General features: G+C 46.3%; 1 protein-coding gene across 3 annotated transcripts in view; it reads right to left on the reverse strand.

Annotated features, from left to right (window-relative positions):
* Positions 1-4,145: 4,145 nt before the first annotated feature.
* CLIC5 (CLIC family member 5) overlaps positions 4,146-24,602 on the reverse strand; it is a 169,407-nt gene continuing 148,950 nt past the window's right edge. For all 3 annotated transcript variants that reach the window (XM_086370715.1, XM_086370717.1, XM_086370716.1), the window contains exons 5-6: positions 14,997-15,181; positions 4,146-8,989 (exon numbers count right to left, since the gene is read on the reverse strand). In XM_086370715.1, coding sequence (XP_086226841.1) covers positions 8,822-8,989; positions 14,997-15,181 — 353 coding nt within the window. In that variant the 3' untranslated portion in view covers positions 4,146-8,821. The remainder of the gene's footprint in view (positions 8,990-14,996; positions 15,182-24,602) is intronic.

A 24,602-nucleotide genomic window follows, 5' to 3' on the forward strand; every position in this document is an offset into this window, starting at 1 on the left:
GGGCTTGATTTTACACTTGTCTCTATTATATTTGTATTATGCATCTTGTGTGATCTAGACTCCAAGTCCTATAACAAATTCACTGATTTGAAGGCTTGGGATATTGAGATATTCGAGTTAAAGATGGATTAAGCTCAAGCTTTAAAAAATTTCCATACTTTATATTGAAAATCTTTCCAAAACTTCAGTCTGCTTTACTTTCTGGGTAAATAAATGCAGCTCAATGAAACTAACTGCAGGGCCCACAATAATTTACTCTGCATTTAGAAGTAGATTTCATTCAATATAGATAAGAAAGATAGAAGACTGGTATGGATATGAACTCCAGGATAGCCTGAAATTTCCCTGGTGGCTCAAATGGTAAAGAATCTGCCTGCAATGTGGGAGATCCAGGTTTGATCCCTGGATTGAGAAGATCCCCTGGAGAAGGGAATGGCAACCCACTTCAGTATCCTTGCCTGGAGAATCCCGTGGACAAAGGATCCTGGTGAGCGTCAGTTCATGGGGTTGAAAATGAGCAACTAACACACACACACAACTTTAAAGGAGCCCTGCTCTCTCGACTCCACACATGAATTCCTAGTATCTATGTGCTTTCTGGTGATCCTCTCTTTCTATAAACAACCACAGTGAAACCTTCAAATAGACTGAAGATACCAATTGGCTGAAGTGTCATTCCACTTGAAATAGCACTTTATTATTCATAAATACTCTTCATCAGGGATTTCATCCTCTTGTAACAGAGCAGGACCCTATGGGACTTCCCCAGGACAAGCCTTCCTTGTGTCCTCTGCTTTAGCTTCTTTCTGAAGTACCTGTTGCGTTGTTGCTGTCATTGTTGTTTAGTCAGTAAGTCGTGTCCAACTCTTTTGTGACCCCATGGACTGTAGCCTGCTAGGCTCCTCTGACCCTGGGATTTCCCAGGCATGAAAACTGGTGTGGGTTGCCATTTCCTTCTGCAGGGATCTTCCCAGCCCAGGGATCAAACCTGGCTTTCCTGCATTGGCCGGTGGATTCTTTACCACTGAGCCACTGGGGAAGAACCTATTGAATAGACAATAGTATTTGATGCAAATTTCCTGAGTTGTTTTGCAGATGTGAAACCTTCCCCCTCCCCAAGCCCCGCACCACCAAATGGAAGATATTAACTATTTGATGACCCTGAGCACAGAACTCCAAGCCTCCGGAAGCCTAAGGGTTGATAAAGTTAACCCTGTGACCCCACCCTGTTAACTCACCATCAGCCAATCAGAGAACTGGGCACAAGTCGATCACATACCCTGCTACCCTCCCACCACCACCTGCCACCACCTGACTTTTAAAAATGCTTTGCCCCTTCAATAAACCTTTCTCTGCTCCAAGTTTCATCGTTTGGATTTGTTTAGTCTCATAGGCAAGAGGATTTAGTAACCTACTCCCAATGCCACCAAGAGGAAATTGAGACTCAAAAGGGGCCTTGCATCAAATCACATAGTAAATTAGTGATGGACCTATGATTAAAATTCTGACTTTGGTTTTTAATCCACAGCTTCTTACCTCTCCAAACTGATACCCGTATCTTTTCCCACAAGGCAAAACTTACTGAGGACTCTGGGGGTCTTAGCTACTAGACATAAAAGCAAGACAGACACAGCGCACAACATCTTTGAAGTGTACGAGATGCTCTCATTTCAAGTCCGCCTTTTGGAAATCTCTCTGGAGCAGAGCTCCATTCTCCTCAATGCCAAGCACAGTGGCCGCCACTTGCATGCCCCTTGGTCTCATCATAGCAAATGGGGAAGGAAACAAGGTACAGAGAGGTGAAGACCCATGCTCCCAGCTCTTGGTCAACCTGTAGAGTAGACCCTCTGCATTCAAACAATGGGTGAGCCAGCTATTGATCTGACTGGCTATGAACAACAGCAACAAACTTGGCTAATGTATCGTGTAGGTTGTTTTTGGCCACTCAACACAATAAGCAACAAACACCTTCAGACAGTCTCGGATGTGTTATAGGACAGGAAATGTAAGATCGGAACCAACGTTAGGGTTTAACAATTCAGCAGCTCTGGGCACATCAGGGACCCGGGCTGTCTCCACTGTTGCCCCATTTCAGTGTCCTATTGCCTTTGCCTGAGGCTTGCCCCTCATGGTCACCAGAGAGCTGCAGCCCTTCCAGACTGCACACCCACATCCCAGCACCAGAGGCAGTGACTTGGGGAGTCACTTCCTAAAGAATGTTTCTAAGAATCTCCTGAACAAACCTCCTCTCACAATACTGGGGGAAACTTGGTCAACAGCCCATTCTGAAGCCAACCACAGCCAGGAGGACAGACTCAGACCATTCATGATTCACCCTTGAACCTGAGGTTCAAACCATTCTCACCCGAGTCACAGAAAGATGAGGAGGGAGTGGACGGGTGGGGTGGAGGGAGGGATGGGGAAGTAGACTCCTGAGCCCATCAGATCGGCCAGAGGAAGACGGGGGTGGTCGGGGTGGAGAGATGACCACCAACAGCATCTTCTCTGAGCTCCAGGCTGCCTCTCCTGCCAGGACTCATCCCCTGAGGCAAGGGTCTGATCTCTTCCAAAGTGATGAGAAGACTTTGTGGCAGCACGGAGAGCTCAGGGTACTGCTAAGAACACTGCACCATTCAGCAACGCAAATGCTCACAGAGGCATTCCTCGGGCACTATGTTGACTGCAGGTGAATCTTCCTCAGGATTCTGAAGACCTTAATCCACAGTCAGTGACATGATGGTAAGGGTGGGACTTTCAGGTCAGGAAGGCTGATAGGGTGAGGCCATTGAGAGCCAAGAGAGTCCTTCCAGTGCAGGGAAGCCAGTATTCTAAGGTGCTAATCACACCTGCGCTGTCACTGCTGACCCACCCCCAGGTACAATACAGGTAGGAAACTGAAATGAGACCCATGAAGGAACATCAGTATATTCTTTTCCCCTGACTCATGGACTAGGATAGGATTTCTAGCCTTGCTAAAATAAAAATCCATTTTTAGATGGCTGGGTCAAATGCTTTTTGCTTTTCCTTCTGTTATTCCTCTATTATTTTTTCTTTTTTTTTTCTTAATTGAAATGTAGTTGATTATGTCCTTCCCCAGAGGCTCATTGGGTAAAGAATCTGCCTGCCAATGCAGGAGAGGCAAGAGACAATGGTTCAATCCCTATATTGCAAAGATCCCCTGGAGAAGGAAATAGAACCCACTCCAGTATTCTTGCCTAGAAAATCCCTTGGAGTCTGGTGGGGTACAATCCACAGGGTTACAAAGAGTCGGACATGACTGAGTGCACACAGTTTTCCGAGCATAGTTGATTTACAAGGTTGTGTCAGTTTCAAGTGTGCAGCCCAGTACTTCAGTTATATATACGTTCTTTTTCAGATTCTTTTCCCTTATAGGTTATTACAATATACTGAGTAGAGTTTCCTATGCTATACACAGGTCCTGGCTGGTAATCTATTACACTAGTGTATCTGCTCCGTGGAGGAGGGCATGGCAACCCACTCCAGTATTCTTGCCTGGAGAAGCCCCATGGACAGAGGAGCCTGGTGGGCCACAGTCCACTGGGTCGCAAAGCATCGGACTAAACACCGCACAGCACAGTGTATCTACTAATCCCATCCTTCTAATTTATACCTCTTCCTTACACTTTCGGTAATCATAAGCTTGTTTTCTGTGGGTCTGTTTCTATGCCTGTGGGTCTATTTCTGTTTTGTAAATAAGTTATTTGTATCTGTATTTTTTTTTTTCTCAGATTCCACATATAAGTGATATCACATGACATTTGTCTTTGGCTGGACTTATTTCACTTAGTATAATCATTTCTAGTCTACACATGTTGCTGCAAATGACATTGTTTCATTCTTTTTATTACATATTTTTTGGCTGCGCCACGTGGCTTGTGGGACCTTCATTCCCCTACAAGGGATTGAACACGGACCATGGCAATGAAAACATCAAGGCCTAACACCTGGACAGCCAGATAATTCCCTATTTCTTTTTTTTTTATTTGCTTTTGATTTTTAAGAAGAATGAACATCTTTTCTTTTGTAATGGGAAAACCAAATAACGTTTGGAAAAAAGAAGTATTTCATACTCATTTCAAACAGCATAGGAAATCCCCACCTTCAATAAGACGTCTGATGGTCGATTTTGTACTATTTGAAAATAAACCAACTTTATTTGAGTTAGTCAATACCAATCAAGACCAGAAAACAAATTTATAACTGGTTCAGATTCATGAGGAAAACACTTAGCAATGTCTTCATTAAAAAGGAATTTTACATTATTAAGGCTTGAAAGCAAGTCCTGTTGTTTTATCACCACAGCTAAAGGTCTTGAGGAAAGTCAAGTGACCATCACTGGGAGTGTTTTTATAAAGTGAAATGTTTGATCTTCTATAAAAGCTAGGCTTCTTTGCTAAATTAGTTAACTCTCCAGCTTATAAAATGGGATAGCCAGGTGGTCAGGAAAGAAAGACAAGTTCAAACATCAGTCAGATATTTTATATTTTAAGCATATACATAGTCAATATTGCAAAATCTTTATACATAAATACCATAGATGACTGTATCCTTAAAATTATATTTTGCCAAAAAAGATTGCTTTCATAGAAATAGATTAACCCAAGCTCTACAGTGAGGCAATTTTTAATTTTTGTTTTGGTTGAGGAGGGGAACGTTGGATCCATTTCCTTAAGTAACATTAAGTAAGACTATGCACATTTTGGGTCATACCATGTCACATAATGAAAGGATCCTGAAACTAAGCTGGGAGGAGAATATTGACAAAGGGAGAGGATGATGTATTCATAGGAGGGCATGTGTTGTTTGGATTACATGCCAAGAGCCGTGGATAGAAACCAATGGGCCGTGTGTGCTAGGAGGGTCCCAAAGCCAAGATGTGAACACTTCAGTCCTCACATCAGAACCAGGATGCTTCCCATGCACACTTCTTTTTCTAATGTTCCTGAGGCTTTTAAGTGTTATTTTTTAAAATAAGGAAGTGATCCCTTGGGAATCATTGAACTTATTTTAACCATGAGTTAATGCTGCTCATTCCAAGGAGAAGTCACCAGCATCTTGGTTCCCTCTGCTGCTGAACTGGCCTCCTGGCCCTTGGAAATAGGAGTCACAGACCTACCTACTGGATGTCCCCTGCCCCAAGACCAACTTAATTTCAGACACCAACTCTCACCGTTTTCTCCTGATGGAAAACTGGACACGACTGAGCGACTGAACTGAACTGAGACCTGTATCTTCCTGACACTGCCTCCTTTTTCATTCTGTTTGTCCAGACCTTGCTGATTTCTAGGATCTTAGATCTTCAGGGTCCATTCCAGATGTGAGCCATTCTACAACCATTCTAAGATGCTTGATCTTGTCTTTCTGCAGAGTGGCCAGGGGGTACAGGTGTTACAAAGAGTTTCTGTTGTATCATTTGACAAATGCTAGAAAATTCAGCCCAGGAAAACTCATTCTTGGCATGGCCTCTTTCTAATCAAAAGATCAAGCATTTCCATGGCCCCACCAGCAAGATAAGTGAACACTGAAGACAGTATCATTTCTTGGGAAGATGAAACTAGTTTGGAGACCTGTGGTCAAACAACCCACTGGAGCGTGGGTTTCACTTTTCAACTCATGAGCTTGGTGCCAGGTAACTGTATCGTTTGTTCAAAACAAGACAGCCACACTCATACTGGTAACTCTGAAGTGTCAGGTAATGAAGCTGTGCAATAGAAGGAACTATGTGCTGGACCAGTCTAGATTTTACTGATCCAGCTCATCTTTTATAGCTGTTAAAATCTTATCCAATACACTCTCTCAGGGCAAGCTGAGAGGCCGGCAGGACTGAGAAGATGGGTAAATTCAACACAATTGTTCTGAATATGATTCTTATTTCTCCCTCTGCCTCACACTATGCTAACCCACCAAAAAAAAAAAAAAAAAAGTGATGTGAAAACCAAAGGAGAGAAATAAATCTAGAGTAAAATAGAATCTCAACCCAAGTAAATCCCCTCTTACTGCCACTGAGATGCTTTTTGAGATATTGATATGCATGCCAGACCAATAACAAGGGTCACTTCCCATCTCAACACTCTGGAGTTCAGGGTCAAATTGCAGACCTTCAATACTCCCTGAGTTGATTCTGAGGACATCTGAGGACCTTTCCACACTGTGGCTGGGAGATGATATGCTGTGTACAGGACAAGGTTATGGCCAAAACCCAGGGAAACTGAAGGATGTGGAGAAAAATCTCTTTGGAAAAGAATCATCATAAGGCAATATTATTTAAAAATACTCTGATAAACCTCGTCATAGATGTTAAAGCTTTAAATCAATAGTTGGTTGCATCATATGATAATCTGCTGCTGCAATAAATAAATATTCCTGGATTGAGTACCAGGAAATGTCATCCATCTACAACTCCTCTCCCTCTGTTAAATGATTACGGTGGGGTCATATAACTGCTCCAACCCCACCCCTGGCCCTAATATGGTTACTGATATAAAACTAAGTCAACCACAGAAGGAACAGCTAGAACCAACAGTATTGATTTAGTTTGGCTTGTTTGTTTTTAAAGGCTGTGTTTAAAGACTTGCCAATTGCTGAATTCTGAATATCCAGTGTCCTCAGGGTTCAAAAACTCCTCTGTAGGGGCACTCTGCCTGGGGTGCTACTCTGCCTGGGGGAGCTTCTCTGCCTGGGCATCCTGCCATTTTCACCGTGGCTCACTGGCTGTGCCTCTCAGGTATATCTCAAGAACAGTACCTCTCTGGATCTCGGGAAAGTAAACTGCTTCTTAGATCATCGTACTTATGCTGTGATGTTCAGGGAAGGATCTCTGAGGACAACAGAATTTCACACTAATGAAAAGGCCTTTGGGATCATTTAAGCTTTCATCTCCCATGAGACCAACATGGGGCTTTTCCCTATTGTCAGAAGGATTGTTTCCTCATCAGTTCGCCTTTTCAAACATCTCCAGGGACAAAGTTAGCAGGGAGTCCTGCAAAGGTTCCCTTAGAGGAGGAAATGAATCCATTCTTTCTGCTTTTGAATGAAAGGTCTCAGGCTTATAGGATGCCCCACTGAGAAATGGCATCTTCCTCCCTGGGCTAAAGGGGACCCTCTGCTTCTTCCCCTCTGCTCTGATCACTGGGTCCCCTTTCTCTCCAGAGATCCCTGGAGGCAGGTAGGTCCAGATATTGCTTGGGTTAGAACCTCGTGATGTTTCTACAAGAAGGCCCCGTGCTGTCCTGCCCTCACTGAGCAGCGAGCCAAGTCCTGGGGCTTTCGGGCACTTGGGAGCCTCAGCCTCCATCAACAGGTAACACAGAAGGGAGGATTGTTGAAGGTAAGGGTCTGCGGCGGGTGGACTTTCTCCCAGGGCATTCATGGCAAGAGGGAGCTCATGACTAGTTCATTTTTCTTCGTTTCCTCTGCACAGTTTCCTGTGCTCAGGCAGGGTAAGCGTTTAAGGAGGTGAAACTCAAGGAGAATGACTACAGAGTGAAATGCTAGCTAAAAAACAGCTTCCTCTTTTTCATCGGGCATTGGAATCAGACGGTAGGAAAATTTACCCAGATGCACGTGTATTTTTTCTTTGAGTTTAAACCACATGGTTTCCCAATCAGAAAGGCCCATGGACTTTCTTCCTAAGGTTCCACGATCAAGCCACCTCCTAAATGTATCTCTCACACATCAGAGGCTGCAGCTGAATCAGAGAGCACCCAGCTCACAGACCCACATCCAGGAACAACTTGAAGAAGCTGGAGAGTCATTTTTGGTCAATTGTTGGTATTTTGCTATGAAGATGGCAGCTACATGACATCACTGGTTCGAGACTTAGATCATAAGAGAAAAGATCTATCTAGAAGATTCCCAGGGAACACTGAGCCTCATACAAAGGTCTTCTTAGCCTCCTGCATCCATCCCCCCACCCCCCACACTCCCATCTGCTTTCTCAGAGACCAAAATTCAACCGTGGATAAACATAGTCAAACCCAGGCATGTAATCCCCAATGAAACCACTCCCATAAGCAAGCAAACCCCATGGCTGGTAGACCCCACGGGCCTTTTGGCATCAACACTCCTCCCCTCCCCTCCCCTCCCCAGGTACCCCAGTTTGGAATGGCATGCCAATTTCCCTTCCTGGCAAGGCCTAGACAGATAATAGAGATCAGCATCAAGCCAGGTATGGAATCACATCAGACTGTGCCCAGCACTGCAGAAAACTGAGACTGTCTGAAGTTGTTTTCCAATCTGGCCTTCAGTGCCCGAAGTGACAATGCTAGAAAGTGCTGAGTGACTAGAGGTGTGTCTGCCACGTGCCCAGACCCACGTCTGCCCCATCCACTCTCTGTTTCCACTAACACAGCCATGCACCTCTTTCTAACAAGAACGAAGAGGGCGTTTGGCCTTGGAGTTACTGACAAAGAGGAGGGGTGGATAAGGACAGCATGTTGTAGGTTTCTAATGCATCTCAGGAGATATTTCAATATTGGCAAAAGGGGCCAGTGACAATCCCACAGACAGGGTTCCCCCCGGCACCGACCCCCAAACACACGGAACCCAGTCCAGGTCCGAAAGGCTGACAGCTTGACCGTTTCTCTCTTTTCTGCTTGCGGGATTCCTGCCTGACCAGAGGGAGATGGCGCTGACTTTGGTCAAAGCCAGCAGGCGGGGGGGTTCCAAGGATGCCAGAGAGATGTGGCCTGATAGAGACAGAAGTTTCCAGAGGTGGCGTGGAAGAGAAGTGTGTGAAGCCAGAGTCCTTGGGGAGACGGTGGAGTCCTTCTGCAGCAGCGATGGGGCGAGACGGCCAAGTTCAGGATCGGCTGAGGCGCTTGGCCACGTCCGCATAGGCCAGCTCGATCTCGCTGTCGGCCGCGCAGGTGTTGGTGAACTCGTCCCGGGCGTAGGCGTTCTTGAGGTACCGCCACAGACCCGTCATCTCAGCCGGGAAATCGTAGTTGCGGTATTTCTTGGCCACAATCTGCAATAGAGATGGCGTTAAAGCGTGAAATAGATCACCAGGAAGTGTTGGTGATGTGGCAGCGTGAAATAGATCACCGGGAAGGATCAGTGATGTGGCCCTGTGTGTGCACAGCGGGAAGACCCTCCATGTGTCCCCCAGGGGCCAACAGCAAGACACTTGTCATGCAAGGTGATGGTGCCGCCTTTTTAATGCAACACTATTTGATTTAATTATCATATGCTATTTTTTTTATTTTTGTTGTATTATATTTTCCCAAGCAAGTATAATTTGTCCTCTGATCTAGTAATTCTGCTTCTAGGTATTCCTTTCCTAGGAAATATCGTGAGTGTATAAGAAGATTTAGTTTCTTGTAAATAGGACTGCAGGACTATTTGGAAATAGCAAAAAAAAAAAAAAGGTACCCAACACAAATGTCCAACAACACATGAATGAATAAATACGTTGTCATATATACATGCAGTGGCATACTGGAGAGCCATGAAAAATGAGGTTGCAGAGAAAATTCCAGGGACTTGAAGAACGCTTCAAGAGGCTGTTCAGTTGGAAGTACAGTATAAAGCATTAGGAGGAATATGTATGATGAGCAGAAGTATATACACCAATCTGTTAGCAGAAGATACGTCTGACTGATAGAATTATAGACAACTATTTTCTTCCCCCATCCAGCCGTATCTACAGAAGGGAATGCAAAGCAAAAAAACATGCAAGTTAGATGCCGGAATGCATATGGAGCTTCAGGGTATGTGGAGGTGAACAGACGGTGATTCCTGTTCTCTCCCTCGTCTGCCACACTCGGGGCTGTGGACCTGAGCCTTCTGGGGAAGTGGTGTTTGTATTGAAAGACAATAGCATAGTGGTTAAAAGTGTGGGCTCTGGATCCCAGATGACTAGATCTGTAATCCTGACCCCATTACTTGACAATGGTGTGATCTTGGACGAGCTACTTAACTTCTCTGAGCCCCAAATTCTTTTTCTCTAAAATGGAAATAATAAGATGACCTACCTTGGAGTAGTAAGTTATTTAATATACATAAAAGTCATCTGGGGGAGGTGCTGGCTTTAAGTGCTCAAGAAACATCATCTAATGTCAGAATTCATTGAGACCCACCACATCTTCTTTATCCGTCATCTGTCAATGGACATTCGGTTTGTTTCCATGTCTTGGCTATTGTATAGTTCAAGTTTTGATCATTCCAAACTCTTCCCTTTGCCCCCTGCCCTGAAGAAGGAACCACAAGGTACATATCGCCTCCCTAGTTCTTAGGTACTTAGCACTTCTTCATATTAAATTCTTTCGGTTAATATAACTGGTTTGGGGAGGTCAGTACCGAAGCCACCTGGCAGTGTCTGTCCATCCAGGATAGGTGTGGCCAATGAGCACAAGAGATGGGTTCAGGGTCCTTGGACAAAGCCCTGTCTTCACTGCAAGAGGAAGGGGCCCTGGGGCTGCCCACAGCCTTAAGAAGAGGCTGTCTTGGGTCAGGAGCAAATCTATGCAGGGGTGGAGGCTCCAATGAGGGAAGCAGCTTGAAACTGCCAGAGAGAATGAAAAAAGCCCACAGAATATAAATCGGTGCAGCCACTGTGGAAAACATATGAAAGTTTCTCAAAAAACTAAAAACAGAACCCCCATATGATTTGGTAATTCCACTTCTGAGTACATATCTTTAAAAAAAAAAAAGAAGAATACTAATTTGAAAAGATACATGCACCCCAATGTTCATAGAAGTACTATTTACAGTAGTCAAGACATGGGAGCAACCTAAATGTCTATCAACAGATGAATGGATAAAGAAGATGTGATACATATACACCATGGAATACTACTCAGGCATGATAAAGAATGAAATTCTGCCATTTGCGACAACATGGATGGACTTAGAGAGCATTTTGCTAAATGAAATAAGTCAGACAGAGAGAGACAAATAATGTATGTTACAATTTATATGTGGAATCTAAAAGAGAAAACTAGATACAGAGAACAGACTAGTGGTTACCAGAAGGGAAGGGCAAAACAGAGGTAGGGGATTAGGAGGCACCAGCTACTATGTATAACATAAGCTCTAAGTGTGTATTGTATAATACAGAGAATATAGTCAGTATTTTATAGTAGCTACACGTGGAGTATAGGCTTCCCTGGTGGTTCAGATGGTAAAGAATCTGCCTGCAATGCAGGTTTGATCCCTGGGTAGGGAAGATACCTTGGAGAAGGGAATGGCAACCCACTCCAGTATTCTTGCCTGGAGAATTCCATGGACAGAGAGAGGAGCCTGGTGGGCTATAGTCCATGGGGTCACAAAGAGTTGGACACGACCGAGTGACTTCCATACCACCATACATGGAGTATAGCCTTTAAAAACTGTGAATTACTGTTGTACCCCTGTAACTTATATTGTACATGAACTATACTCCAATTTTTTAAATGGAGAAAAGGAAAGAAAAAGAGCCATAATAAGGTCAAGACATCCATTAAAAAAAACTAATCCATGGGGTGGCCTTGAGTCTTTCGCTGCTGGAATTTATTTTCAGGTTTTTAAAGGATATAATTTGAACTGGGAAACAACAGAGACTCAACATATGAATTTATATTTGTGTTTATATGTATAGCTCCCTTCCTGTTTGCTGCAGGGGCTAAACAGGACCCTGTGCCACGTGAGGGTCTGGGGGGTGGTGGAGAACAAGGGTCTTGCGGGAGACGACAAGAGTCCCACATGCCCCTCCCTGCCCGGATCCATACACCCTGAGCTTGACCAGAGCTGGTTCTTTCCTCACATATTGGCTCGAGTTGGGAGATGAGAATAGGAGGCAGCCAGACAATGAAAGTTCAAACCAGGCTGTCAGCGAGCAGTGGGGCTGGAGCAACTTGGCCTCCAAGGATGCAGATAAAGCTGAAGGAAAGCCAATGAGAGAGAGGGAGGGAACGCGCGCGGGAGAAGCTCTGACGTCAGCAGGAACCTCCATGCTCATGTTCTGAATTTGCTTTCATATGAAAACAGTTAGCTCCCCCAGCCCAGATTAAGTCTTGGCATCTGAAGCCAAACTGGAGGTCTGACTTGGCTCTCCTTTCATGCTTTCTGCACTTTAGAGGCTTGCCAGGGCTCTGGGCTCTGATAAGCTGGATCAGCAGAAATCCAAGGAGATGGGAAGCGAGGTCCAGCCTTTGTCCTTTTGTGGGTCATCCTCCTTCCGAACTCCAGCTCCTCCAAGTGAATGATGCACTGAACATCATCCAAGGATGGGCGTAACCGGGAGTCTAGTGCTGGAAGGAACTGGAGGAACCGGAGGATGAAGCATGGGGCCTGGGAGGCCCATTTGTCCACCTAATTGGACACGTGATTCTTGAGTGGGTGGTCCAACCATGTGTGACTGAGAGACGGGGAGGAAGAGAGGGGAAGAGGCGAGAAGGAAAATAATCATCCACACCTCTTCTTTCAGACATGAGAAAAACGACTTCCCCAAAGAGTAAACGACTTGTCCCAGCTCCTGCTGCTGGTTGGTGGTGTCTCTTGGACAGCAAGAAGATCAAGCCAGTCATTCTTAAAGGAAATCAATCCTGAATATTCATTGGAAGGACTGATGCTGAAGTGCCAATAATTTGGTCACCTAATGCGAACAGCCGACCCATTGGAAAAGACCCTGGTGCTGGGAAAGATCGAGGGCAGGAGGAGAAGGGAACAACAGAGGATGGGATGGTTGGATGACACCACCGACTCAATGGACACGACTTTGAGGAAATACCAGGAGATAGTAAAGGACAGGGAAGTTCGGCATGCTGCAGTCCATGGGGTTGCAAAGAGTCAAACATGACTGAGCGACTCAACGACAACAGAACTTGAGTTTCTGGACTTCTAGAATGGTGTTCTTCCCATGACCTCTAATAGTGTTACTGATAGAATCATATCACCCATAATGGTGCCACTTCGTCCTCAAGGAAAGAGAATAAAGGATGTTTTGAAGGTGGGGTGACCATGCAGTTATTAATAACTTCAAAGACAAACAGCTTGGACAGACTTACCAATCACCATTGGCTTGGCCCTGAACCCCAGTGTCTTCATATGAATGAATTGCATTTTCTCTGCCCATCAGCCCTGGCAAGCATGATTCCCTCCCAGGATCCAGCCCTGATGCATCCCTTGGGAGCACCAGGGCAAGCTCAGCTTATGTTTCAACTCCACTTGGTGTGTGCTCTGAATGAAGGGTTCTGATTTCCAGCTCAGGACATCAGCCGAAAACCAACAGGCAGATATCCAACTGATAAATGACTGCATCTGATTCTCCTTAGTGACAGGTGGAAAGAAACTGAGTGTCACAAGCTGGGTGATCAAATGGTCAACCAATGAGTGTTAATTAAAGGGCTACCATGTACCCACCATTAGGCTTGGACAAGACCTATCCTCACAGAGCTTTTGTCTGACTGAGACTGTAAGAGATCAACAGATGTAGAAAAAGAGAGCAGTCTAGCTCTATGATCCCACTGTCTTTTTCTCTGGACTGATGAGGGTCAGAAAAGGATGTGCTAGAAAACAAACTTATGGTTATCAAAAGGGATAGTGGGGGTAGGGGAGATAAATTAGGAGTTTGGAATTAACTTATACACACTACTATATATATTAATAACATATCTAAACAATAAGGCCCTACTGTATAGCACAGGGAACTATAATATCTTATACTAACCTATAATGGAAAAGAATCTGAAAAACAACATATATACATGTATATGTTATAGTTGCTATTATTTAGTTGCTCAGTCGTGTCTGACTCTTTGTGACCCCATGGACTGTAGCCCACCAGGCTCCTCTGTCCATGGGATTTCCCAGGCAAGAATACTGGAGTGGGTGGCCATCTCCTCCTCCAGAGGATCTTCCCAACCCAGGGATTGAACCCAGGTCTCCTGCATTGCCACCACGGAACCCCAGTTCAGAGAAATTCAGGGGACAAAACTGCTGTCTTCAAATGAGATGAAGAGAGCAGCCCTGTTCTGTGTTGTTCCAGAGAACCAAGCAAGCAGGGAGGCAGGTTTGGGCTCCATGTAAGGAAAGATGGCTCTTAATAACTAGAGCCGTCCAAAATGGTAGGGCTGGCTTGGTAGGCAGAGGGCTCTGTGTCATCAGAAACATGCAGTCACAGCTTCACTGAAGCCTGTCACAGACACACAGGAAGGGGTCCACTTTGGGATGGGAGATTGGGATGACTCAGAATTCCCCTCTTCTTTCCATTTCTTGGATCCTAAGGCTGGATAGGAAAGATTACTCTCTGTATCGACCATGATTGGGAAGCAATGGTAGCAAAAATAATTATCATTTCTTGCAACCTCCAGCTTTTTAACTAGTAGAAGAGGAAGATGCTGTCTGCCTGCCCCAAGGAGTGGCTATAGGAAATCAAAAGGTGGGTCTGCCCACAAAGAAAACACGTATATGAGATCACGCTTAATAGAGATCATAAGGTAGTGGGTAGCCAGTGAAAACCTATGATGAAAAGGTAAGGAAGAGGTCTTTGGAGTCATAAGACTATACGTAACTACATATAATAGGCTTGCTGTTGTTTCATCACTAACTCATATCCCACTCTTTTGTGACTCCAAGGACTGTAGCCCACCAGAGTCTTCTGTCCATGGGATTTCCCATGCAAGAGTACTGGAGTGGGTTGCCATTTCCTTCTCCAGGGGATCTTCTGGCCCCAGGATCGAACCCACGTCTCTTGCATTGGCAGCAGATTCTCTACCACTGAGCCACCAGAGAAGCCCTTACAACATGGCAGGCATTTTCAGGCCACATTTAGTCTCCCAACAGCCCTGGTTAAGCAACACATGCCTGTGTAACTGGAGCTCAGAGGGGCTACACAGCCAGCATGCAGCAGAGGTTGACTTTGGGTCCCTGTTCACGAGATTTTCAAACTCCGATTCTCCATCAGCAGGCGGCCCTGTCCTTGTCTCATCCTCGCAAGAGACCCGGGCCTTCGATGAAGTGGATCTGGGGGGCACCCACAGGTAGAGCGCTCTTACCTTGACCACATGGAGCTTGGGCAACAGGTTGCAGTCGGCCAGGGTCAACTCGTCCCCATCCAGGAACTTGCGCCGGGAGCCCTTTTCATCATCCCCGCGAGTGTCAGCATCGATCTCCTCCGGCAGAGGGGTGTTCAGATAGTCATCCAGCTTCTTCAGAGCCTTGGTCAGGCCTCGCTCAAGGGCTGGCATGGAACAGCAAGGGAAGTGTCTTTAGTCAACCTCCTTGCCACTGGATGCAGTCACGGGGACTTCAGGGTAAAGGAGCTTATCCAGAACCCTGTCTTATTAGTGCTCCCCACACACTAAAGAGCCTCTTGATGAAAGTGAAAGAGGAGAGTGAAAAGGCTGGCTTAAAACTCAACAGTCAGAAAACTAAGATCATGGCATCCGGTCCCATCACTTCATGGCAAATAGATGGGGAAACAATGGAAACAGTGAGAGACTTTATTTTTGGGGGGGCTTCAAAATCACTGCAGATGGTGACTGCAGCCATGAAATTAAAAGACGCTTAGACAGCATATTAAAAAGCAGAGACATTACTTTGCCAACAAAGGTCCGTCTAGTCAAGGCTATGGTTTTTCCAGTAGTCATGTACGGATGTGAGAGTTGGACTATCTTTAAAGCTGAGCACCGAAGAATTGATGCTTTTGAACTGCAGTGTTGGAGAAGACTCTTGAGAGTCCCTTGGACTGCAAGGAGATCCAACCAGTCCATCCTAAAGGAAAGCAGTCCTGAATATTCATTGGAAAGACTGATGCTGAAGCTGAAACTCCAACACTTTGGCCACCTGATGTGAAGAACTGACTCATTTGAAAAAACCCTGATGCTGGGAGTGATTGAAGGAGGGAGGAGAACAGGACGACAGAGGATGAGATGGTTGGATGGCATCACCGACTCAACGGACATGAGTTTGAGCAAGCTCCGAGAGTTGGTGATGGACAGGGAAGCCTGGCATGCTGCAGTCCATGGAGTTAAAAAGAGTCAGACATGACTAAGCGACTGAACTGAACTGAACACACACCAGAGAGAATCTGACAGCCAGTACACCACGCCATAGGGGAGTATTAAACAGCCTGAAAAAGTGAAACTTAACCAAACAGTAAACACTTGCTAATCCATTTTTTTAAAAGATAACATAAATACAGAAATACAAGCATCAGGATATCTATCAAAGCCATTATAGTTCTCATCTCCAGCAGATACCATAATAATTATCAACTTTCATTTTCTTGTTTTGCTTAACCAAATTTTGCCAATATTCTGCAATTAATCCACATACTAATTTTGTAGGAAGAAAAGGCTATTAAATAAGGAAATAATAGCTATATAGACATCCTAGAACAGAGATAGGCACCAGATTTGGGGGAAGCCTTAGCCTTGGCTAACCCAACCTGAGAAGGAGAGGGGTCAAAGCTTCCAGGAAGACAGGACATAAGACAGTGAGTACCCATGTCCAGGGTTGCCCCAGAGAACCAGTGGATATCAAGGAGGCATCCTTGAGTTTAATTTAGAGGGGCTGTTCTAAAGTGTTAGTCACTGAGTTGTGGCTGACTCGTTGCAACGCCATAGACTGTAGCTCTCCAGGCTTCTCTGTCCGTGGAACTCTCCAAGCAAGAATACTGGAATGGGTAGCCATTCCCTTCTCCAAGGGATTTTCCTGACCCAGGGATGGAACCCAGGGCTCCTGCATTGCAGGTGGATTCTTTACTGTCTGAGCCACCAGGGAAGCCCAGAGCAGTCTAAAACGGAAGGGCAAATAAAACAGGCAGTGGGCTCCCCCAGAAATGTGCAACCCTGGATGCATGGAAACCTGTCCCTCAAGGAGGGAACATCCAAGGGAAGATAATACGGCAGAAGGCTTTTCCAGCCTTGTCCCAGGGATTATCTGGCCAATAATTCATTCACATATAACAGCAGAACAGAGACTTCCCTGGAAGAAAATTTCTGAACTGAATAAAAAGGAAAACACAACATATCAACTTAAAAATTATATAAATATATTAAAGAACAGAGCAAAATACTCAAAGGAGCAGTTGTAGGATGTCACCATCACTCAGAGTCATTCTCTAGCCTAGAAACTGTCTACCTAGGCTCCGAGAACAAAGCCAGAGGAGACGGCCAGCCAAGTCACTGCATCTGCGTTATCAGTCCCAGCACTCCGCACCACCCACCGCCCCCCCCGGCCCCGCACCCACCCCCAGGGCTGTTCTTTCCAGACTCTGGTTTAGAGCATGACACTGAGATGATGGGAATCAGGCTGGATGTTAATTCCAGCAGATGAAAGGGAGGAGTTGCCCCCAGAAGAAGAGCCCAGAGGGTTGTGCTCCTGTTCAGATTTTTCCCAAATGTGCCTTCTGTCAGCCCCTCCTCACATAATCCATGTTTGTCAGAACCTTTGTCTGAGACAATGAAATGACACCAGCCCAAGATATGGCCATTGAACACTTACTGGAATGTTTGAAAACAGGCTGGAGGTTGGACGTGGTTTCTCAACACTTCCTTCTCCCTGGCGTGGCATTTGAACTTGGACTTCATCATCTGCTTTGTGTTTCCAGTTTGGGAGAAAAGACTGAGCAGGGCTGGGAAAAATGCTTGTATTCCCCTTAGTAATTGTCTAGACTGGGATGGGACTGCAGGCCTATTGAAGCGCACCAGCAGAGGGTGGATGCTCAACAGGACTTCTTAGCACCCCACCCCACCCCCACCCAAACAGCTGTGGTTTATGTCGGGTCTGTTTGCTTCCACAAACCCTGCTGCCCCTTTCAGTTACGGAGATGATAACAAAATCTTGCTTCTAACGGAGAAAGGAACAATCAAATTGAATTCCTGTTGAACTGTGATGAGCTGATACCATCTGAGGGAACGAGGCACGGATAGGGTAGGAGACGTTGCAGGTTCTAACTCCAAAAGCCCCCCGGACCCCTGAGCTGGTACCTGCCCGAGTGCCCAGGCTTGGAAACATTGTGAAATTTGGTAAGAGAGTCTTAGAACAGCAACTGAAGCTCATTAGGGGGATGATTCTGGAGAAATTTAAACTCTCTCTCCAGCAATTTCTCAAGGTGGACGGGTAAAGTTTGAGAACAGCCAGGGTCATTGCCTTCAGTTCAGTTCAGTCGCTCAGTCATGTCTGACTCTTTGCAACCCCATGGCCTGCAGCACACCAGGCTTCCCGTCCCTCACCAACTCCTTGAGCTGATGTCCATCAGGTCAGTAATACCATGCAACCGTCTCATCCTCTGTCGTCCCCTTCTCCTCCTTACGTCACAGCTATGACCTCATTGCCTTACGTCACAGCCATGACCCACCGTGTAACACACCACGTCCGGATGCTCTGAGGACGTGCTATGTGTATCAGTGCATCACTCCTGTTTGTGCGTTTTGATCAGGAATGTGAAGGTCAGAATTGGAGACAATCATGGTAGAAAGAAGAGGAGATGAAGCTGCAGAGAGGGCCCATGTGACAGAACTATTCTTGCATTTAAATTCTGACCCCACCCAGGGTAAGTTGTAGGGCTTTCCAGGTGGCACAGTGGTAGGAGACACGGGAGACGTGGGTTCAACCCCTGGGTTGGGAAGTTTCCCAGGGGAAGGAAATGACAACCCACTCCAGTATTCTTGACTGGAGAATTCCATGGACAGAGGAGCCTGGCAGGCTTCACCTCATGGGGTCTCAGAGTCAGACAAACGACTGAGCACACACACCTAAGGGTGAGTTTACTGTGCTGCTGCTGAGGCAAACACTCCAAGGCTCTGAACATGACTTTTCAAATTCCCTATTTATTGTATTGACTTTCTACTCCACAAACTCTGGAAATGTCCCTGATCCTGGCACTTTTGAAGTGTGAGAGTGGGCAAGTTCCTCAACCCCTCTGAGTATCACTTTTCTCATCTCAACTATGGGACTAAAGATCTCTTATAAGGCCAGTGCGAGGATTAACTCGGCCAATGCAGGGAAAGTGCACCATCCGATACCAGGCTCCTATTAGGATATCAGTTACTGACAGCTACTGCTGTTGTGTTAGCAAACCGGGCAATCATCCTGCTCTCTGTCCCTCAGGCCACACCCTTGGTCAGTATGAAGTGAAGTGGTGAAGTGAAAGTCACTCTGTTGTGTCCGACTCTTTGCGACCCCATGGACTATACAGTCCATGGAATTCTCCAGGCCAGAATACTGGAGTGGGCAGCCTATCCCTTCTCCAGAGGATCTTCCTGACCCAGGAATTGGAGGCAGATTCTTTACCAACTGAGCTATTGGTCAGTATATCCCTCAACAATCCAAGGTGCACCAGAGCTCGAGACAGCCTAAGCTCCAATTCTGAACCCCAGTACTGAAAGGAAGAAATCGACAGTTTGGAGCCTGGCTTCTCTTACTGACCAAATGTCCAGCCACGGTCCTGTCCCTTAGCCTCCCTTGGGATCCTTCTCGGTGACAAGCCATGTTGAGAGGCAGGGCTGGGGGGAGCTAGACTCACATGCTTGCATGCCAACATGGTGCTGTGTTACCGAATGACAAAGGCCAGCACTGATATGCTCTCTGCCAGTTCTTTGCTCTTCTACCTGCCAACTCATTCATTCCCCTGACTCTGGCTCAATCTGGCCTCTATAGAGTTTAATGATCTTTTTTGGCTGACGGCACCCAGGTTGTGAAACTGTTGCTGTTGAACTTTCTGCTCTGGTGAGAGTGAAGGGGATGTGAAAGAAAGCAGAGCGACAAGATGATGTTAATTCCTTCCGTGTTGGCATCTGAAACTCTCCCTCCAAGAGACTTTCTCTGAGAGGAGGAAAGGAGGAGCAGAAGGGAGGAGGGGGGATCCCTTCGACAGCAGCAAGCCAGCCTAAAGCCAGGAGACCCCAAGACCCCCGACCACTAACGTCCCAGGCACTTGATGGATCTCCAGTCCTTGAACGGCTTTCTTCCCCTCTCCACCCCGCCCTTCCTGTAAGATTTATTCCGTACCACACACAAACGCACTGCATAAAATATGTGATGAGGAAACAAGGGGAATAGTTCATAAATATTCTCAGCCATATGCAAACAATCTCAAATTTATTTTTCTCTTTCTTAAGGAGGGGGAAAAAAATCCACCCATTCCATGATCACTTCCAGATTCATTGAGGTTGATATTACATAAGACCCAATATTGTTTTCTCGTTGTAGAGAAATAATGACTTGGAAACTGCAATTTGAGCTAAGAAAATAATATACTCTTACCCGGGCATGGAGGCTGAATGGAGACCAGGGAGCCAAGACTCAGCCTCCAACGAGCTCTTGCAAGTGTGGCTCAGCCCTGCTTTGAGGCATGCTTTGCTGACATGCTTTATGCAGCAGGGGTACCGAGGAGCAAAAAGGGCCGTGCAGACCCCTGGGGGCTCAAAATTCACCTGGAGCCACGCAGACGTCGCAGGTGAAAGGACTGTGGGCCCGGATTGCTCTGTTCTCAGTCTCTCATATGCGGATTTTCTCTGGCATGCGAGCTTGCAGATAGAGGAGAGCCAGGGGTCCACCTCTGACCGTCGTCTGCAGCCTGAATGGGGGTCTGTTCACCTCTGCCGTGGAGAAGACGATGCTCACTGGGAGCTGGTCCCACGTCCCGGTACCTGCGCCCTACTGCGCACCTTTCACTGCTCGAAGCCTACTCCCCAGCACCAGTAAGAAAAACACTGCTGTTCTGAAGTGGAACAGGGCTGTTTACACCACCGACCATTTAAGTACACAGCGAAGCTACTGAGATGAGAGCTGTTATTCATTCCCATTGAACAGATAAAGAAATTGAGTCTCAGTCTCATCCAAGGCACACAGGCCTGTGCCAGCAGGTTGTTCAAACAACTCCCGGGATGTACCATGAAGAACATACCTGGTTTTGTTTTTAACCACTCTGGTCTTCCTTACAAGCTCCCAACCCTTGGGTCATGGGAAAACCACAGCACTAATTTAGTCCATTCTGGATTAGAACCTAGTAGATGTAATAATCAAAATAGTCCCTCTAGAGCATAAAATAGTCCCTCTTTTGCATAAAAATGCTCAGTTTCTCAGACAGCCTTCCTCTCCCTGGCTCGTCCCCCTGAGTTAATGAGGAGGGTGGGGGAGGAGGCTCCTGGGACCTCCCAGCACAAGGGCGACAGAAGTCCTGGGGTCTGCTGTGTGGAAGGCTACCACCGGGCCTGGGGCTCTTCTCAGTGATGCTGCCCCTTCACATCCTTCCAGACTTACCATGGGGATATCGACCTTCCAGTGGTGGTAACAGATGGGATGCTAGCCTCTGTCCAGAACTTTCCTTGAGAAGGATATCCAAGCATAGCACCCTGCGAGGCTCTCCAGACACATCTCTAGCTCCCTCTCCTCCTTCATCCCCCAAACCCCTGTCTCATTTCCATTTCCTCTGTCAGAGATTCCATCAACCACAGAGCAGCAAGCCCCCGTGAGTGTTGATTCCTCCAGGCCTAATTCTTAACGTGCTAACTTTGAGAAATAAAGGCCATTTAGAATGTTTTAAGACAATAGCTTGGCTTACAAGGCTACTGTCTTTTACAAATGCTATTTTGAGTAACAGAAGCTAAATACTGAATTTTTTTTCTCTTTCTTAGAATTCCTTCTATAGAACCCTAATCTCTCTTGAAGCTGATGGCTAGGACATATTAGAATCATGTACCCAGGAAGACAAAAAGAAAAATGTTTTCAAAATAGTAGTCTTATTATATGACTTAGGAGCAAAACCAGGATTTAAAACAGGGGCTGTTGGACTCCAAAACTTAAACTTCTTCTACTCTGCAAGGCCATCTCTGGGTGCCAAGGATGGGCCCACGGCTGTTGGGGGTCCATTCAGACTTGCATCTTCCCACTATGCTGCAGGCCATTCTCATATCCCCTTATCCCTGACAAGAGCATGGCTGTCAGGATATCATTCCTCATGTCCTAGCTTCAGCATACACACTGACTGTGTGTACGCTCAGTCCTGTCTAACTCTCATGTGACCCCATGGACTGTAGCCCGCCAGGCTCCTCTGTCCATGGAATTTTCCAAGCAAAAATACTAGAGTGGTTTGCCATTTACTACTCCAGGGGATCTTCCCAACCCAGGGATCAAACCTATGTCTCTTGTGTCTCCTGCACTGGCAGGCAGATTCTTTACCACTGGCGCCACCTGGGAAGCCCAGCTAATTGATACCATATTTGCACTCTGCTATTAATGGCTTGATGTTAGCTATAATCGTTGGTGCTCTCAGCTACCATGATTGAATCTAGAAGGAGTTATCTCTGAAGATGGAGCCTACCAGGATTCTTCACTTCATTCCTCATTAACAATAGCAACTCTGCCTGTGCTCAGGGCCAGTGCTGTCCCATTGCCTGAGTAAGAGCAAAACGTCTGGGTGGAAAGAGAAGTCCATTTGGGTTTTGCCTATGAAGGATGACATATCTAGATATTGAGAAATACCTGGAGGATTGAGAAAAGTGAAAGTGAACGTGTGAGTCACTCAGTCACGTCTGACTCTGCAACCCCATCGACTGTAGCCTGCCAGTCCATGGAATTCTCCAGGCCAGAATACTGGAGTCAGTAGCCATTCCCTTCTCCAGGGTATCTTCCCAACCCAGGTTGAACCCGTATCTCCCACATTGCAGGCAGATTCTTTACCATCTAAGCCTGAATGAAGGTTTTACTTTTCATCTTATCATTTGAGAGCATGTTGATATAAAGGATGCAAAAAGAAATATGCAGCTGTGGTTTGAGGCACACCACAGCAGAGATGCTTCTGGCTATCACATATTTTTGGAGAGAAAATACAAAGATGGTGACACCTTGTTGATAGTTTTAAGCATGAATGAAAACGTGGTGGGAACAAGAAAAAAAAAATCAAATAGACTGTTCTATCACTTCTCCCTTGCCTTTTGGAAGAAGCAGGTTTTCTTTAGAAACTGAGAGAGGTCAGATTGCTCCTATGAGATGCCCAAGGGCCAAAGATCAAGGAGAGAGGAGGAGGCTGGAACAGCAGAATGGTCCAGGAGAGTTGTGAGGGGTGGGGGAAGAGGAGGTACAGGCCAGATGTGCAGAAACGTGGATGCTATCATAAAGAATGCAATTTTGAGGACAGACAAAGATATTCTAAGGGGTGTTTAGGACTTTCAGCTTTGTGATGGACAGTGTAATTCCCTCCCAACTAAAAATATCCTATGTAAGGATCCACATTCATTTTCCAGGTTTGGGGATTAGAATCACGTAGCTTGTTTCTGTTGCAAAAGTTCTTAAAGAGAGTAAGACTGCCCAGTTATATTGGGGTTACATGAGTATGGATGACCCCATAGAGGTAAAATTATAAAACAGGCAGAAACTGGGGGCCATACCCTCTGATCCACAGTGACCTTTCTAGAACACAGAGCAGTTAAGAGGTGGCTGATCCCCACATTCTCTTGTCTCTTAAAGCTGTATCTCTGGGACTTCCCTGGTGGTCCTGTGGCTAAGACTCCGCATTCCCAACGCAGGGGTCCTGGTTCCATCCTTGGTCAAGAAATAGATCCCACATGCCACAACAAAGACTGAAGATCCCGTGTGCCCCAACTAAGACCCGGCACAGTCATACATATTCATCTATAGGTATATATATATAAGGCTTTCCAGGTGGTACTAGTGGTATAGAACTCGCCTGCCAATGCAGGAAACTGAAGAGACATGAGTTCGATCCCTGGGTCCGGAAGATCCCCTACAGGAGGGCAAGGCAGCCCACTCCAGCATTCTTGCCTGGAGAATCCCACGGACAGAGGAGCCTGGCGGGCTGCAGTCCATAGTGTCACAAAGAGTAAGACACGACTGAAGTGGCTGGGCACTGGCATGTATTTATTAGGTGTATCTACGGAGGATCCCTAGGCCACACTGAGCTAGAAATGGCATCAGGGCTGGCTTTCCTTCATGCTTGCTGGGCCCCTCTCTGCTGTGCCTGGGCTGACTGTTGGCAGGTCACTGGTGTCATCAGGGAAGGGACAGACAGAGTCTGGGTCAGAGGGTGTCAGACAGCCCCACGCCAGTCTCCCCAAGAAGGCTTGCCATAACAGGCAGAAGCAGGATGCCCAGCAATTCTAGTGTTCAGGAGACCTGAGCAGGTTTGACTCCTGCCACTGGTTCTGCAGAATCCAGTGCATGGTGGGACTTAGAGATCATCACTATTATTATTACATTATTACGGCTATAGAACGTAAGTTTATGAAAACATGGAGCAAGGAGAGGCTGAGTGAAAGATTAAGAGCAACAGATCAGCTCGAGGCAGAAGCGGGGTGTCTGAAGTGATGCTCATCCAATCACCCCAGAACTTCCCAGGTCCAAGGAGAATGAGGGGAGCCTGGAGGGTGAAGCCGACTCCCACATGCCCCTACATGCTCAGGACCCCAAGTCGCCTAGGATCATCTCCTTGGATTTAGCTTTGTTCTCTCCGGGTGTCAAATTTTCTTGGTCTGATAGTTTGGAGAATCCACGTTTACTTTGGCATCAGACCAGGGAAGAGTGGACTTGGCCTCATGGGGAGGAAGACGCTGTCAAATTGGCTCCGTCTGTGACAGGCTCATAGGTGGGAAACAGTTCCCGGGCCCTCGTCTTTAGGTGCTGGTGAAAATAGGAAA

Source organism: Bos grunniens, chromosome 23, assembly GCF_055505025.1.
Source record: "Bos grunniens cultivar Pamir isolate PY7600 chromosome 23, Bosgru_T2T1.0, whole genome shotgun sequence".
Taxonomy (NCBI): Eukaryota; Metazoa; Chordata; class Mammalia; order Artiodactyla; family Bovidae; genus Bos; species Bos grunniens.